This window comes from Strix aluco, chromosome 1, assembly GCF_031877795.1.
Source record: "Strix aluco isolate bStrAlu1 chromosome 1, bStrAlu1.hap1, whole genome shotgun sequence".
Taxonomy (NCBI): domain Eukaryota; kingdom Metazoa; phylum Chordata; class Aves; order Strigiformes; family Strigidae; genus Strix; species Strix aluco.
This window is the reverse complement of record NC_133931.1, coordinates 36,693,786-36,708,887: the sequence shown is the minus strand read 5'-3', so window position 1 is coordinate 36,708,887 and position 15,102 is coordinate 36,693,786. Positions and strand designations below refer to the sequence as shown.

At 38.7% G+C, this 15,102-nt stretch overlaps 1 protein-coding gene across 8 annotated transcripts in view; it reads right to left on the bottom strand.

The window, feature by feature from the left end:
- Positions 1 to 15,102, bottom strand: part of NCOA2 (nuclear receptor coactivator 2) — a 198,042-nt gene that overhangs the window by 21,109 nt on the left and 161,831 nt on the right. For all 8 annotated transcript variants that reach the window (XR_012622404.1, XM_074817590.1, XM_074817599.1 and 5 more), the window contains 5 exons: positions 10,108 to 10,318; positions 6,763 to 6,972; positions 4,543 to 4,758; positions 3,774 to 3,903; positions 667 to 832 (listed from right to left, as the gene is read on the bottom strand). Coding sequence is in view for 7 of the 8 variants with exons in the window: in XM_074817590.1 (XP_074673691.1) it covers positions 667 to 832; positions 3,774 to 3,903; positions 4,543 to 4,758; positions 6,763 to 6,972; positions 10,108 to 10,318 (933 nt within the window). In the remaining variant the exon portion in view is untranslated. The remainder of the gene's footprint in view (positions 1 to 666; positions 833 to 3,773; positions 3,904 to 4,542; positions 4,759 to 6,762; positions 6,973 to 10,107; positions 10,319 to 15,102) is intronic.

Below are 15,102 nucleotides of genomic sequence, written 5' to 3'. Positions count from 1 at the left end.
TAACTGTGGAGAAAAAAATGGATCAAAAAGAATAGAACAAATTCATGCTGCAAAGTTTAGGAAGCATGTTTGCAATTTAAAAAAAAAAAATAAAATCTACTTTTAAGTGCTTGGAGTGGAATCAGCTGCTTCAGGTGAAACTTGTCCCTTAACAGACATTAATCAACTAAAGGAAAAACTACATGTGAAATTACACGTTACAGGTTTGCTCATGCAAAAGCTTGTTGCCCCCATCACACAAAGGTCTTGATCTTGCTCCTTTGCTCCTAGGTCTTCATATTCTTTTTTCATCTTTCCCATATCCTGACGCTGGCCGTGATCTTACCTTTTTCCCACACAGTCATTTCTCTGACCGCCAGATGAGGAAAAGCCTGTTAAATTTCTGGTTTTGGTCAGGTTAGTTGCATAAAGCGAAGTGGCCCAGCACAGGTCAGAAGCAGGAGAGCTAGAGTGTGGCAGGGGAGAGGAAGGAAGACTAAACCTGGGGCTGAAGAAAGTTTTTCAGGTGACCCTGAGCTGTTAGAGGGACTCCCACCAAAATATGTAACTCTATCCTAGCTTGCAAGAAGTGTTTTATAATCCCCTTTTCAACACATTTTACCTCCACCTTGACAACATATACTTTAAACGCAATACATAATACATGCAACGCAATGTCCAGTATACCTGGCTAACCAGTTCTGGTATTCCTAGAGCCCTGTCGATTTCTTCTAAACCATCAAAATTCCTTAATGCCATGTAAAGCTGATCCAGGAGAGCACCCTCATCACTTGGTGACTCTGATGAAGGATGATTACACAAGAGATCATCTGGTGAGCTGCCAAATGGTTGCCTGTCAAAACATGAACACAGCGTTGGTAAACAGCTGCTGAGAAACAAGAAATAATATCAGAGAATTAGTACTCAGATTGAACTAACAAGTGGTGACAGAAATTATTTTCATCACTGCCAATTTTGTTTAGAAAACTATTCCGGATGAAAGTTATGTTACGCAAAGAAATAACTAAATAGCATGATTAATGTCTATCAAGACCCTACAGGCACTGTGCATCTGACAAGTAAGCAAGCACACCAAAGGTACTGCCGAGTACTGATTTCATATTACAGGGACAACAGAGGAGCACGGTATACAATATAGTCACTGAACACAGAAGACTAAATAACTAATTGTAACTGAATTTTAGACATTAGATTAAGTATACTATCACAGGTAGAAAAAGAACTGATTTCCAGAGACACTCTTCTTAATTGTTTTTCTATCAGACTAAGCAAGCCAAAGAGGTCACAGAAGGGTCCGAGGACTGTCTGAGCTTGCACAAACTGAACATCTGGAAAAGCTGGCCAGAAGCATGAGGGAGCAGGGAGAAAAGGACATTCCCCTTTTTGTTTGCAGCAAAACACTGCATCAGCTCAACCCATCTTACGGAATTGCACAGTTGGGTACCAGCCTATGCACTTGGTTATGTGCCTCAGAAGGGTGTCAGCAAGAATTTGGATACTGTCAGGCAGAGTGTGCTGGCTCTATAAATCCTGCTTACCTCACCCCTGAATTTGTATGCAAAGCACACTCACAGTTACAAAGGCAGAATAAAGATTTATTCCAAACCAAAAGGACAAAACTTACTGAGAAACAAACTAAATCTGAAATAACACCTTATCTGCAGCCAAATGACATATTTTTATTTTGCAGTTCACACACAAGCTTTACTTCATGTACAATACTACAAGACTACAATAGAAAATATAAAGAGCAAAGCATTCTGCAAGCAAGGGCAGCTACTGTATGCACATCATGGCAGAATCTCATCCCAGATAATTACTCAGAGACAACAAAAGCTGTCACACATGGAGGGAGGAAACAGCACTATATGTGAGCCCTTTTTACATGTCTGTTTGGAAAAACAAAGAAACATGTTTGTGTATTTAGTTTCCATAATGAGATATATGGTTGCCATGGAAGTCTAATCTCTCTGTCAAAGCTAAGCAGAAGGAAAGAGCTGCATCGTCAGGCTATACACCTAAAAAACCAAAGGATGGCAGGCAGGAAAACTAACAAAACCCATGTTTTTAATTAGATCCTAGACTGTAAAAAATAAAAATATGGATACATATGACATACCTTTAAAACATCACAAAGTATTAATCAATCTCATATATAGAGAAGTTTCTATAACTCTTACAGATGGAATTATAAATCAGTAAAAGGGAAGAGAAAAAAAAAATCCTTTGAATCAAATTGCTTGCAAACTTTAAAGATGACTTAAAAGAAGGAATCTGTGACCAAATATCTGGAAAAATAATTGATAAGGCGAGCCAAAAAAACTCCCTCAAATTGTAAACGAGCACGAATATATATGACAAGAAAAAGTCTTTTCCCCCTTTTTTATATACCACAATGATAATGTTTAATTTTTCTCTAAAAGAATTATTTTTACTCAAGATTTAACCTTTATCAAATTTAATACTCATGATGATAATCAGATTATAAAAATACAAATCCCAGGGATTAATAAATAAAATAAGAAATGCCAGTACCAAGCAATTAATCATCTCTAGGTATAAATGATCAAAATATGGTTACTTTTAGATGCAACACAATTAGAATTCTTTTCACCATCTTCAGCCACAAGGAAATTATGAGAAATACAAAGGTAACAAGATGGAAGAATTATCTGCCTGGCTTGTTAACCAAATATGGCCCTGTATTTTATTTTATGGTGTCATTTTTTAAGTGAATAATGAAGTTATGCAAACAGTGATTTTGGCATATGGATGCCCATATGAGAATTAGCACCAGGAAACAACTTGAAAAGCATGGAAAGTAACAGAGAAAATGCCACACTTAAATTTACAGGTAATATTTTCAGACATCCTTTCATAATGATAAGAGAATATAGTCAGAAGACTAACTTTTTTCCAACACACTTCTTTCCCAACAGCTTCATCTTAATTTTCTTTTCAGTCCTCCCCCCATTTACCACTGAAAAATATCCCAACTTATGCAGTTCAAAATATTTCAACAATTTTCAATTACTTGTCCATTTTGTGTCACTTATACAGTCCATACATATATATATATAGTTTCTCTAATGTAAGCGGCAAACTTTTCGGAGAAGATACAGCTCTTTTTTAAGAAGTGTAAACTGCTTTTCATAGTTTTAACATTATTTAACAAGTCTTAATAATGAACAAAGTTAATAGATTACATATGAGTTAATGAGCTGTGATCAGACTGTAGTTCTGGCTACCTGAGAAGGAACTTCAGGGAAGAGACAGCCTCCCTTTTCCTTCATCTTTCCTTCCTTGCCTTTTACAGAATTTAGGTAAATTAAAAAACCCCGAACAAAACAAGTTAACCATGTCCTGCACTACCTAAAATGCTACCCGGCTGCAGGAAAACACAGCTATGTTATAACTACAAAGGCTCTGGCATTTTTCCACATTTAGTGTTAAGTATGACTGTTAATAGTAAGAACAACAAAATCAGACAGCATCATGCCCACATTAATGCTTGAGAGGCGAAAATGGTGCAATTACTCAAAGCCCTGGCAGTATTCACTGTGATACAGAACTTCCAATTCTTCCAACACATTAAAAAGAGAGCATTTGTAAGTATTACTTGGACGTGTATACATTTCAAGAGCATAAAATACTACTAGCATTAAATTGATGTACATTTGGTGAATATTTTATGTAGAACTTAGTTTCCATGAGGTGTGTAAAATATAGGCCTGTAAAGTCTCTCCATGTTTTGACATGACACTAAGACTCACCTGTTTTGATTACCAAAAGATGCCTGGTCTATAGGCAAGATGCTGTCTGGCCACGGTGCAGTCTGATTTGGAGGCGCCTGTTGTTGGCTATACTGAGGTCCTCCTATGTTCATCTCCAATTCGGATGGCCCTAGTCAAGGAAAAATAATCACATAACTTCTGTGAAAAGAATCTACTTTCATGTTAATTCTTTTCACTGAATTATGTATGTTACAGTAAAAGCAAACAAAAACATTAAGACTTCAGTAACATTACACTGAAAAGCATCTTGATTTTTTTGTTAAAAACTGCTTTTAAAATTTGAGAAAGTAACATGAGAAATCTGAAAGTGGTTCAAAACCATAAAATAGCAGATATGACATCATAGATCCAAATATTAGTAAGATAAGCATTAAAAAAAAGACAGTATATAGAGTCAGTATCATAATGTACTTGCTTTACAGTGACCAAGAACAATTATAATGTTCACAGCATTTCCTCTTAAAAAAACCCACAGCCTTTAATAAACAAGGGGAACTTCATATCCCCTTTCTTTGGCTGCACGACTGTGGAGCTAAAGAGTAGCAGGTATCGTTCATATCAATACATAAATTAAAAGTTAGTGGTTTTCGCGCCTTCCCACTTCCACAGGAAACTTTCACTGTGGAATACGGTTCTCATCAAATCTATAATTGAAGTGAATATTTTTGTTTGTTTGTTTGTTTTCTGCTTCATCTTTGACAATCCAGCGTATGCCAAAAGGCAAAACTCCACACATGCCCTGACTTACCCATATTCATGACCTGAGATGGAAGCATCTGCCTCGGGCCAGGCTGGTTGCTGGGTCTCAAGGGGATGCTGGCCGTGGGGTTGCGGATCATGCCTGCTTGCACCGGCCTGTTCATGCCACTAGCTGTGGGCGCGCAGGTCACCCTCACAGCAGGAGCTTGGCTTCCCCAGTCTCCAGATGTCATGGCAGGCCGGGGTGCGTTGCCACCAATCATTCCTGCACAAAAGCCAAACAGACTCAGGTGCCAGCACATGATTCAGAACAGCTTTAGCATTACAACTGCCTGATGAGCTGCATTTTTAGCGACACAAATTCAGTAGAGTTTCACTCAAAGCACACGGTACCACAACTGCCCGTCCAGATGTGCAAAGCTACAGAATGATGCCTTACACTGCTTAGTTAAGGGACTGGAGATTATTATACATTTTACAAGAGGAAGATCCTTTTATCATTTCCGAAATGCTGTTCAGAGTAAGTGTTCCCACATGTAGTCTGCAACAGGTGCTGAGGGTGTGTGGATAGCCCTAACTTCCTTCCTCAGGAAATGAATCACGTTTGCCGATGTGTGTGTCAGTGCTTTACTTTCCAAGTGCTAAGTGAGAATGAAGACTTGAGTAACAACATGTTATTGCTACACACACTTACAAATTAGAAGGCTTGAATTTAAATTTTCATTCTGCAAACATCTTTTGGCAAGTCCTTTCATTCAGAACCTAGAGCCTTCTTAGCTTCAAGGCTCACCCAGATAATCTTGAACCAATATACAGTGCAGGGAAATTACTCACAGGAACTTTCCGATAGATGCTGAAGTTCATTACCGTTATTTTAGGGGAAGTCCTCCTACATCTACTGTAAACAACTGATACAGTTTATTTACACTTGGAATATATAGAGAACTACACTCTGACAGTAGCCAAAAAAAACCCAACCAAACCCCAACACAAAAATCCCCAAAACCCAAAGACACGCATTCATAGTATTTATACATTTCAATTCTATACAGTCAAGAGAGCAGATAAAACACTGATTTCGGATTGGACTACTGGTCTCTACTGTTGCATTTTACAACATCCTTAAATGAATACTAAAAGCCGCACAAATAATGATTACTATTCATCAGTTCAATTATTTGGTGATATATAACCAAGGAAAAAAACCCTCTGAAGAGGGTCATTGTTTCAGCTACTGTATAAAATTTGCCACAGTGTTACATCCTCAGGTTTGTTCTGTTTGTGTACACATTCTATCAGCTGAAATATGTGGTGCGCTAGAGCAAATGGCAGGAACACAGATAATACTCTCTAACTTGTATACATAAGATGAATAACATCCTCTAATATGTATACAGAACATGAAAGTAATAGGACACTTGAAAGACTATAAGTTGACCTCTAAACTGCTTAAATAGGCTATTTCAGTGTCTGGCAGCATGTCTTTTTTAATACTGATGCAAACTAAATATAAATTTTTGACAGTGAATAGCCAGCTTACAATACCCATTTATTTACTCACTCAGAGTTCTTAGCGGCTGTTGCACACTTGGACAGTCTCAGACTATGTACTAGTTGAAATAAGTCAATCAGCCAGACTTTTCTTGTGAAACCCCCTATGGTATCTTTGTACAGTATTAGGACAACATGAATCGATCAATGCATAATCTATGACAAGAGGTAATACCACTGCAATATCTGATGTTTCCCAAAAAGTTTGTTTCAGAAACTGATGAAAACATTAGTATTTCTTTAATTTAAAATGAGAACTAAGGCCAGTAAGTAAAGGATAACTGAGGCCAAAACCAAGGTCTGTAGAGATACACATCATAAGGACAACAGTATTGCCCACAATTTTGTTTTGAAAGAATGTCCACTACAGACAACTGGCTCATTTATTTGCTTTTCCGAGGCAGAAAGATTGGATTTTTACCTATCTAAGCCCCAGCTGAATCTGGAACATTGATGTGAACAGACTCTAATTGCCAATACACTGTGTTCATCTAGAAGTTTTCAAGTAGATGAAAAGCAGTGCATAAAGAGCAGGACTAAAAATACGCAGAAACAGAAATTAAAAATAAGTATGCCAATACATAACAGCCCATGAAATATGATTTTTTCCAGACTTTTTTACTTATAATAACCTGCCCTTGTAATAACCCCAACATTAAGTTACACATGCTATAGTCTGTTACTCAATTATATTTAAAAAAATGGAAAGTTATCTTACCTGTGCTACTGTTGCCTAAAGTTCCTTGACTTCCTATCATCCCTTCATTCCTGCCCATCAGTCCCGGCTGAGGTATTACTGAATAGGGGCTACTCGTTCTTATGGGTGGGAAAGTTCCTGCACCTGCTGGGTTCTGCAGTGTGATGTCAAGTGGTAAATTCTGGTTTGGTAATAACCTGCCCAGTTGCCCTGCTCGTGGATTATTAAAAGCTAGACAGGAGGAGCAAAGAAAAAAGCAAAGTTAGAAGAATGGAAACTTTACTTGTTAAAAAAAAAAAGAACCCAAACACACTTTAAGCTCTTGGGTTGAGCTATTTAATGCTGTGTAATTTAACCACTCCATAACTGTCTGAGAAACATCCCTTCTTGACATTTTTATGTAAATTTCAAAATGGAACATTCTGACACTAAACTAGATATGACGTATATTTTTAAAACTTTAAATGATACAATTTAACTGACAGAAGAGCCACTATAGCAAAATATACCATTATGTGATGTGCATACTACTGCCAATTAATCTTATACCTAGTAGGACTGTAATTGCATGCAGATGTCATCCTGAGGCAGATCGTTAGGAATTATCTCAGTTTTGAATGTTTTCCAGCATAAGCTGTGCCCCTGAAGAAGTTACCAAAATTAAGGACAAACTGAGTCTATATCAGATCTTGTAGCGTCATTTCTACATCTCCCTCTTAAATTCTTTTTTTACATTTTTTGTCATTAATAAAAATAAATACTTCCATGACTCAGCAACAACAAGTAAGTGGTCCAGAATTAGAGCTGTGCCACCATAATACTCTGGTAAACAAAACCATGCTTGATGGTTACTGTCACATTTATATAACTATTTTCTTTTGTTGAGGTGTTTTGTGCTCTTAAAACCAGCCTCTGCAAAGAAAACTGCAGACTGTCTCAGAAAAGTGAGCTTCAGATCATGACTGGCAAACATCTGGCTCAGCTGGTCTTTAGGCAATGTTCCAATGCATGAAAGCATCTCCTATGTGCACAACTAGTTCTCAAACATGAGTCAAACATTGACCTTGTGCCTATGATTCCATTTCTAATCATACCAACAAAATACATACAAAATAAATTAACCACTTCTGTGAAATTATTACTTGCAATACTTCTTAATAGCTTCCCCTAGGACAGTCTCTGATATAATGGCATCCTTAAAGCAACTTCTGCATTTTTATATTCACCACATTATAAAGAAGTTAAAGAACTTCTTTCTTATTTTAGATCAAAGTAGTGATACTTTGATACTTTTGAATTTGAGAACTTAGATGAGGTTTATTAAGCTTGTTAAAAAGTACAGAAACATCTTATTACAAAGGTCTCTGACTTTTCTTATTTTATAAAACCAGATTACAGGAACTCATCGTTTTTTGTTTTTTTTTTAATATAAGTTCTCTGCCAGGTGAATTTGCTTATATATGTGTATAGGAAATACACCACATCTTATACACCTAATTCCTATCCATGAGATCAAAATTTTGTCTTGACCATTCAAACAAGCAAACAAAACTTACTTATGAGACAAAAATGACCGTCCCAAGCTTAGGGTCATCATAAAGTGTAAAACCAAACTTCAGTTACAGTTTCAGAACAGTTTGCCCCAAAAGTTTAAAAAAATCACATAGATGAGCAAGTTATTATATGCGTAGCTTTGCCAGCACCCACTGATCCTACTTAAAGGAAAGCTGGAAATGCAGAACAAATTAACAACACAGTTGATGAGGTGCTGAGATCACAAATTCGTCTCTTGGTCAGGATGGGACTGAAGGAGACTCCCAAGGCTCCTTGTCTGCCTGTCCCCCATGCAACAAACTCTAGCAATTTGTCAAATCTAGCATCTTTTGAGTCTTCTTTTTTTAACAGGTAAAAATATTTTAAGTATTTTCATGTAAAACCTGTAAAATGAAAGCTGGTTATTTCATCAGAAAAAAAAAAAATTTAAACCCCCAAATCTCTTTCGGAATTGTGTATGACTTGACAGTCATTCTACATAGCTTTCTTTGAGCATATGAGAAGCCACTCACTGTTTCTGTGCACCTGTACGCTCTTCTACTGAAAACAAGGCAGAAGTTCCCTAGGGGAATCGGGCACAGACACAAGACTGAGCTGGGGGAAAAAATTTTAGGGTTTTAATTTACATGGGAAACAGGATGCTGCTTTTACAGAACTGCTAACCACTGAGACACTCCCATTTATAATCATACTGTTACTGTACTGCCAGTAGCTTTGTAAGCAGATTTTAAGGCAGGTTAACTCTGGAAAGCCAAAAGGCTACAGTGGAAGGAACCAGCAGACCTTACTTCAGAAAGAATATGCTAAAAATTTCAGATGCACACAGATTTCCTTCTGACTTACGTGCTGTTGCTGTTAGTACTCCCATACTTACAAAAACGAGCACATTAAATCAAAGCATCTTTCTCTGAGCAACACTGATAACAAATGATAATTTAAGGATCTGTAATGGTTTTAATATTAATTTAAACACTAATATTTATTATTAATATTAATTTAACAATTTCTAAGTAATAATATGAGTTCATTTGAAAGTGGCATGGTGTTATTTCAATATCATTAGAATGGCTAAAAATATTATCTAAGCCCTATGTTTTATAAAAAAACACCAGTGTACATTTAGGGAAGTAAATAGAAATATATAAAGCATGTAAAATATTGGCCATCCTAGCCAATAGAAATAAAAATGAAGCAGTGGCTTTTTACGCTCTTTTCTTCAACATTTATAGCTGATAAGACTCCCATCTTGCTCGCTTTCCATTATTCCATGGTGGTAGACCAACATTTCAATGCTGACTTGTAAGTTAATTAATAAAGTTAAGGAACACTGTCAGCTGGAAGTGACTCAATTAAAAGCCACAATTTCAAATTAAACTCGGGCATTCCTCTTAATCATACGTCTTTCTATTAATCTTGTGGTTTTAGAAGACGACTCTCCTTCACGCTTAGAAAAGCCTCTCTCGTCCCTTCTACTGAAAGAGCTGCTGGAAAGGAGCGATCTGCACCACAGCAAAACGCAGGCGCTCTCCGATATCCACAGCAGGGGACGTTTCGTTTATTCTGAGGGTGCCCCTTCCGAGTCCCCAGGGCCGGGGATTTCGGGGCGCTGGGTGCCGCAGACACAAGCTCCCGCCGCAGCGGTTCCAGGGGGGCCGACCGCAGGTGGCGCTGTGTCACCACGCACGGGCACACCGGGCGCGGGAGCTGCCCCGCTCCGCCCCGGCCGGCCCAGGGCACCGCACCGCACCGCGGCCCCCGCGCCTTGGCGGCTCGCAGGCTTGTGGCCTATGCGGGCGCGGAAGGTGGACTCACTGCTCTGTGAAATCCTCATTGCTGGTTTCTGGGTGGCCACAGCCGCGCCGGGGCTGCTGTCACTGGTGAGCTGCATGAGGTCATTGATGATGGCTTGCTTGTCGACCGAGCCCGCTGGTGCGCCTGGGCGGCTATCTGGGAAAAGCTGCGGTAACTGGCTGTTCTGCAGGTCATCCAGAATCTCCTCCAAGTTATCCAATTCACTGCCTGGCTGCAATAAAAAAAACACAAACCCACAGTGCACGTCGCTGCTCGCCTGCTGTTGGCGTCCTGCTCCTGCTGAGCCAGGCAGCCCACAATTGTTACACCCGCACCGGCTCTGGATGCTTCCTGCAAGGAACCTTGTGGAGGAAGCTCACAAAGCTGTTGGAAGGGGACTGTGCAGGCTTCCCAGGGCACCTCTGCCTTGCATTTGGGGAGCCTGGTGTGGCACCGGCACCCCTTCAAAACCCTGGCATCAGGACATACAAATCCACACGTTCTGTACCTCAGGAAAATGGGAGATTCTCCCTGTGCACTCTGTGACCAGCGCAGACAGCATGGATAATTTGGCAGGGGAAGAGATCCAACAGTGATGAAGATGGGGTTTATGTAGGTATAACCAATATTCCTTTCAGCACAGTCATATTTCTAGTCTCTTTATGACTTGATTAAAAGCATATGATGGAAAAGTTGCTTCATGGCTAAAACAATTCCCCATATGCATTTGCTTTGTTACATTCAAAAATTTAACACTGAATAATGCTATATAAGTTAACTGGCAAGAAATATACATTTGAATGAAGTTCTATAAATTAAAACCTGTCAGCTAGTTACTAGACTTAAGAATTGATTTTGCTCACAACTTCCCAAATCAGTGATAATTAACTTCTCTGTAAGAAGAAAAAAAAAAAATCTAGTTACATTCAATTCAGTAGAAACTTATCATGAAATAAAGAAGGGAAAAAATTAAGTTCATCCTAAACTAACCTAAATACCGACCTGCAAGTTTTTCTTAAAAATGTTGATTTTCACCCTTTTTTTTTTTTTTTTTTGGTCAACTTATCTGTCTATGAACCCTCAGAACGAAAAACTTTTTCTGACTGAAATTTGGAAATTATTACAAGTATATTCTCCAATCCTAAACCTTTGAATGGGGTAAAACTCTTTTGGGTAATAAGTAACAACAGGTAGTCCAGTCTCAGTTACCACCAAGTTGCACAGGAAACATTTCATGACAGCATTTATAACAAAAGCCTACTCAAAATCAGCGCCTTCATTAGGAAATGTGCAATGACGGAAGAGAGGCAGAGAGTAAGCAGCCAGCCGTGAAGGTTGGGGAACCAAGAATAACACCACTATCATGCACACAACAGAAATACAATTCTTCCTGTTCTTTTTTGTTCTACTGCCACATCGTAAGCTTGTTATTTATTGAGAGCAAGATTACGCTGCAGATCACAGGATAATGTAGAAATACCTGAGATGGCTTTAATCTACCTACTGAGGCTCTCACAGCCTAGCTAGGAAGCACTGCACATTAGTCTGTACTAAACTCCCGCTGCCACAGCTAACCTGCTCCTGGGAAGCCCAGCTATTTTATTCAATGGTAGCTAAGGTGCCTCGAGGTTACATCTCTACATACCTTTTTTGGATGACTGACTGCAGATAAACACAGTATTACTCTTTACTCCTTCCACACCACCTCCTAGTCTTACAGATTGGAATATATAGTGCAAAAGAGGAAGGAGTTTACTCTGTTAAAAGGCAGCATGTGGGTGATCTGGAGGCTGGTGTTACTGGCAAAATGGGAGGAAATCACAGAATCAGAGGACTGGAAGAAATTTAAAGCCTCCAGGCAAAATCAGTGTATGCCATTTCCTACAGAAGTTCATATAGCCTCTTGTTAAAGACATCCAGTGACAGAAAATCCACAGCTTCCCCCGGGAACTGGTTTCAGCACACTGTCATCTATACTATTTGAGTTTTTTTCCTCAGTGTCAATGCAAAATCTCCCTCACTGCAATTTAGGCCCTTCCTTCCTGTTGTATTTGGAATCTGGAGAACAAATTTTGTTTCCCTTTCTTTTCCTAACCTTTTCTGTATTTGAAAACATGTGCCTTTTTGGGTTTTAAGCTGAAGTTAATAAGCAATCTCAACTTGTTGAATTTTCTTCAGCACATAACCTGTTTTCTAGACCTCTCATTACTCTTGTTGCTCCTGTGGACCGTCTTCAGTTGATCCACACTTTTGCTGAAGTGCTGTGTCCATAACGGGACTTAAGATGAAGCCTTAAGTGCTGAGTAAAGCAGAAAATTTACTCTACCCATAGTACACTCTGATCGTATATTCCAGAAAAGCCTGTGATTTAATTACGTGACATTACTGACTCTTACTCATCTTGTGCTCACTGATCCCTAGACAGCTCTGAAAAAGTCCTATCTAGCCAGTTGTCCCCTCTTTTAAAATCTGTGACATTATCCTCGACTAATTATAATAAATAGCATTTGTTCATCCTGAATGTTCTCCTAAGATTTCTTCCTCCATATCTCCTGTTTGTAGCTGAATTTGAATTGTCCTCCAGTGTATTTGCAGACATTCAAGTGCCACACACAGCTCTACCAAGCATACACTCTATTCAAACACTGAGAAGCTCTAGATGCCGCACGAGCTCCTGCAGCACCTCCATTTTGACAGTGAATCCTTAAATAACTACTTCGTGTGTAAGGATTTCCAAACAGCTTCCTACCCACTCACAGTAGTTTCATCTTGACCATGCATCTCTAATCTGCTTATGAGAATGCCATGCGTAAGAGTGCCAAAGAGCCTTACTCAAACCAAGACACATGGCATACGCTGCTTCTTTTATGCCAAAACGCCTGCTAACCTCTTGCAGAAGGAAAACAGGTTGGTCCAACACTACCTGCTCTTGACAAATACCCCTGCTGACTCGCTGCCTTCCAGGCATTTTCAAGCAGTTGGGAGGATACAGCACACCAACAGAAAAGGTAGGGCCAAGAGGAATCAAATGTGATTATAAGAAGTCTAAATCATTGGGCGGACAGGTGACAAGCAGATTCAAAAAGGTGCTCTGAGAGACAGTCGTGGGCAATGTTTATAGTAGCTGCATTTTGAGCACTGGGAGATCTGGTACAAGAAGACTGCAAGAGCCAGTAAGAGACTGATGTAGGGTATCATAAATTATAGAAGGATGATTCAGTACTCTTTGGGGGAATTAAGGCATATGGCCTTCATTAAACATATTTGAGACAACAGTGAAGGGAAGTTTTATATGTTGCAGGGTATTTTTTGTTTGGTTTTGTGTGGGATTTTGTGTCTTTTTTTATTCCTTTTTTAAAAAAACATTCTGGCTACTGCAATTCTTTGTTTAAACACCAGATGTAAAAACCCCTCCCCAACAAACCAACCCAAAACAAAGCCAGAGAAGAACATATTGATCCAAATGTGTCAGAAAACTGCACTCCCCAAGATGCTTGTAATTCCTCTCAGAAAGTGGCAAAGAAAGGCCAAATACAACAGATGTATTATAACAATACAAATACATAACCTTCCTTTTTTTTTCCTTAACATAATATCAAATATTTCACCTTTATTTTTTTGATGGGATGAGGGCTCTCAACTGCTGCAAAAGCTCCAAGGTAGATTTAGAATTAACACCAAGCTATGATGCTAACCTAAGTCTTTCCAGACCCACCCTCAAATGGCACCATATGCACTGAAACTAGCATTAAAATATTTACTTGGTTAGTTTAATGGGATTTTTCTTTTATTTATATTCTATATTTATTTTGTTAATGGTCTAAATTGAACTTTATGTAAATAGAAGGCACACCCTAACCTCCCTGTAAAACAATTATTTGTCATGAATTTAAAAAAAAAAGCCCGATAAAGTGCTAAGCATCACAAGAAAGTTCTCATGCACATATTTTCACTATCTCTAAGCAATGCAATTACAACAATCTCTGTAGAACTTGGACACTAAGTGCCAGAAAACATAAGACAAATTGTGCTTAGAAATATTTTTGCATTTGAAAAAGTACTTACTTTCGAAGTACTTATCACTGTCGTGTACAGAAAGGCAGATTAAAGTGTTAATTGCTTACAGATTTTTTTCAGCTCTACTGAAAGGCAGTACACCTCAACATGAAGTTTTGTTTACAAAAGTTCCTATGTCAAAGTCTAGTTTCCATGGATTGTAAAGGACTGGATAAGATCCTAAACTCTCTGGGAAAGAGAGTTCCCCATTGTGGGAAAAGAGACGGACTGCACTGAGACCCCATATTCCAAACTTCATACATGTATATTTCCTTTAGGACTATGTATGACAGAGGCACCTGGGACTTTTTCCTTACGACAGGATGTCTTTTGGTGGGGACACAACTTGAACCTATAGCTGCCTTATATAAACCCCAAGTTAGCCCATTAGCTACCTCTGTAGCGTGGGCAAAACATTTGGCCGTAAAAGGTAAACAAAACCAAATCCCTGCTCCAAACTGGCCATAAATTAAAGGATTATAAAGAGAAGGAAAAAGTAAGTCAGAAGTGGAATCAATATAGTCTTTTTGACCCTGGTAACTGCAATAAACACACAACTGGCTAGAGATCCTGTTATAAGGCTAATCTACTACTAACTTCTGGAAACAGAACTCTAATTGAAAGAGATTCAGAAAATGAAATTTCCATTCTAAGTTTTTGATAGAATTTCAAGAAGAAAGCAATGTCCTTCATTAATTTAATGGATTCTGGACATCAAGAAATAGGGTTTTGGAAGCCGAGGGGCATGTGTAAAGAAAATATTTTAGTATTGGGAAGATACTGGTTTCCACATAAAGCAAGATCACAGCAGAGTTGATAAAGTGTATGAGAAACACCAGAGCAGTTTCTGAGTTTTAGGACAAAAAGGTACATGCTTAAGATGCCTTCTGGAACAGCACTGGTGGAAGCTGTGGCAAAGTCCCTGTCAGACAAACAGGTTGTCTATATTCTCTGCTGGCT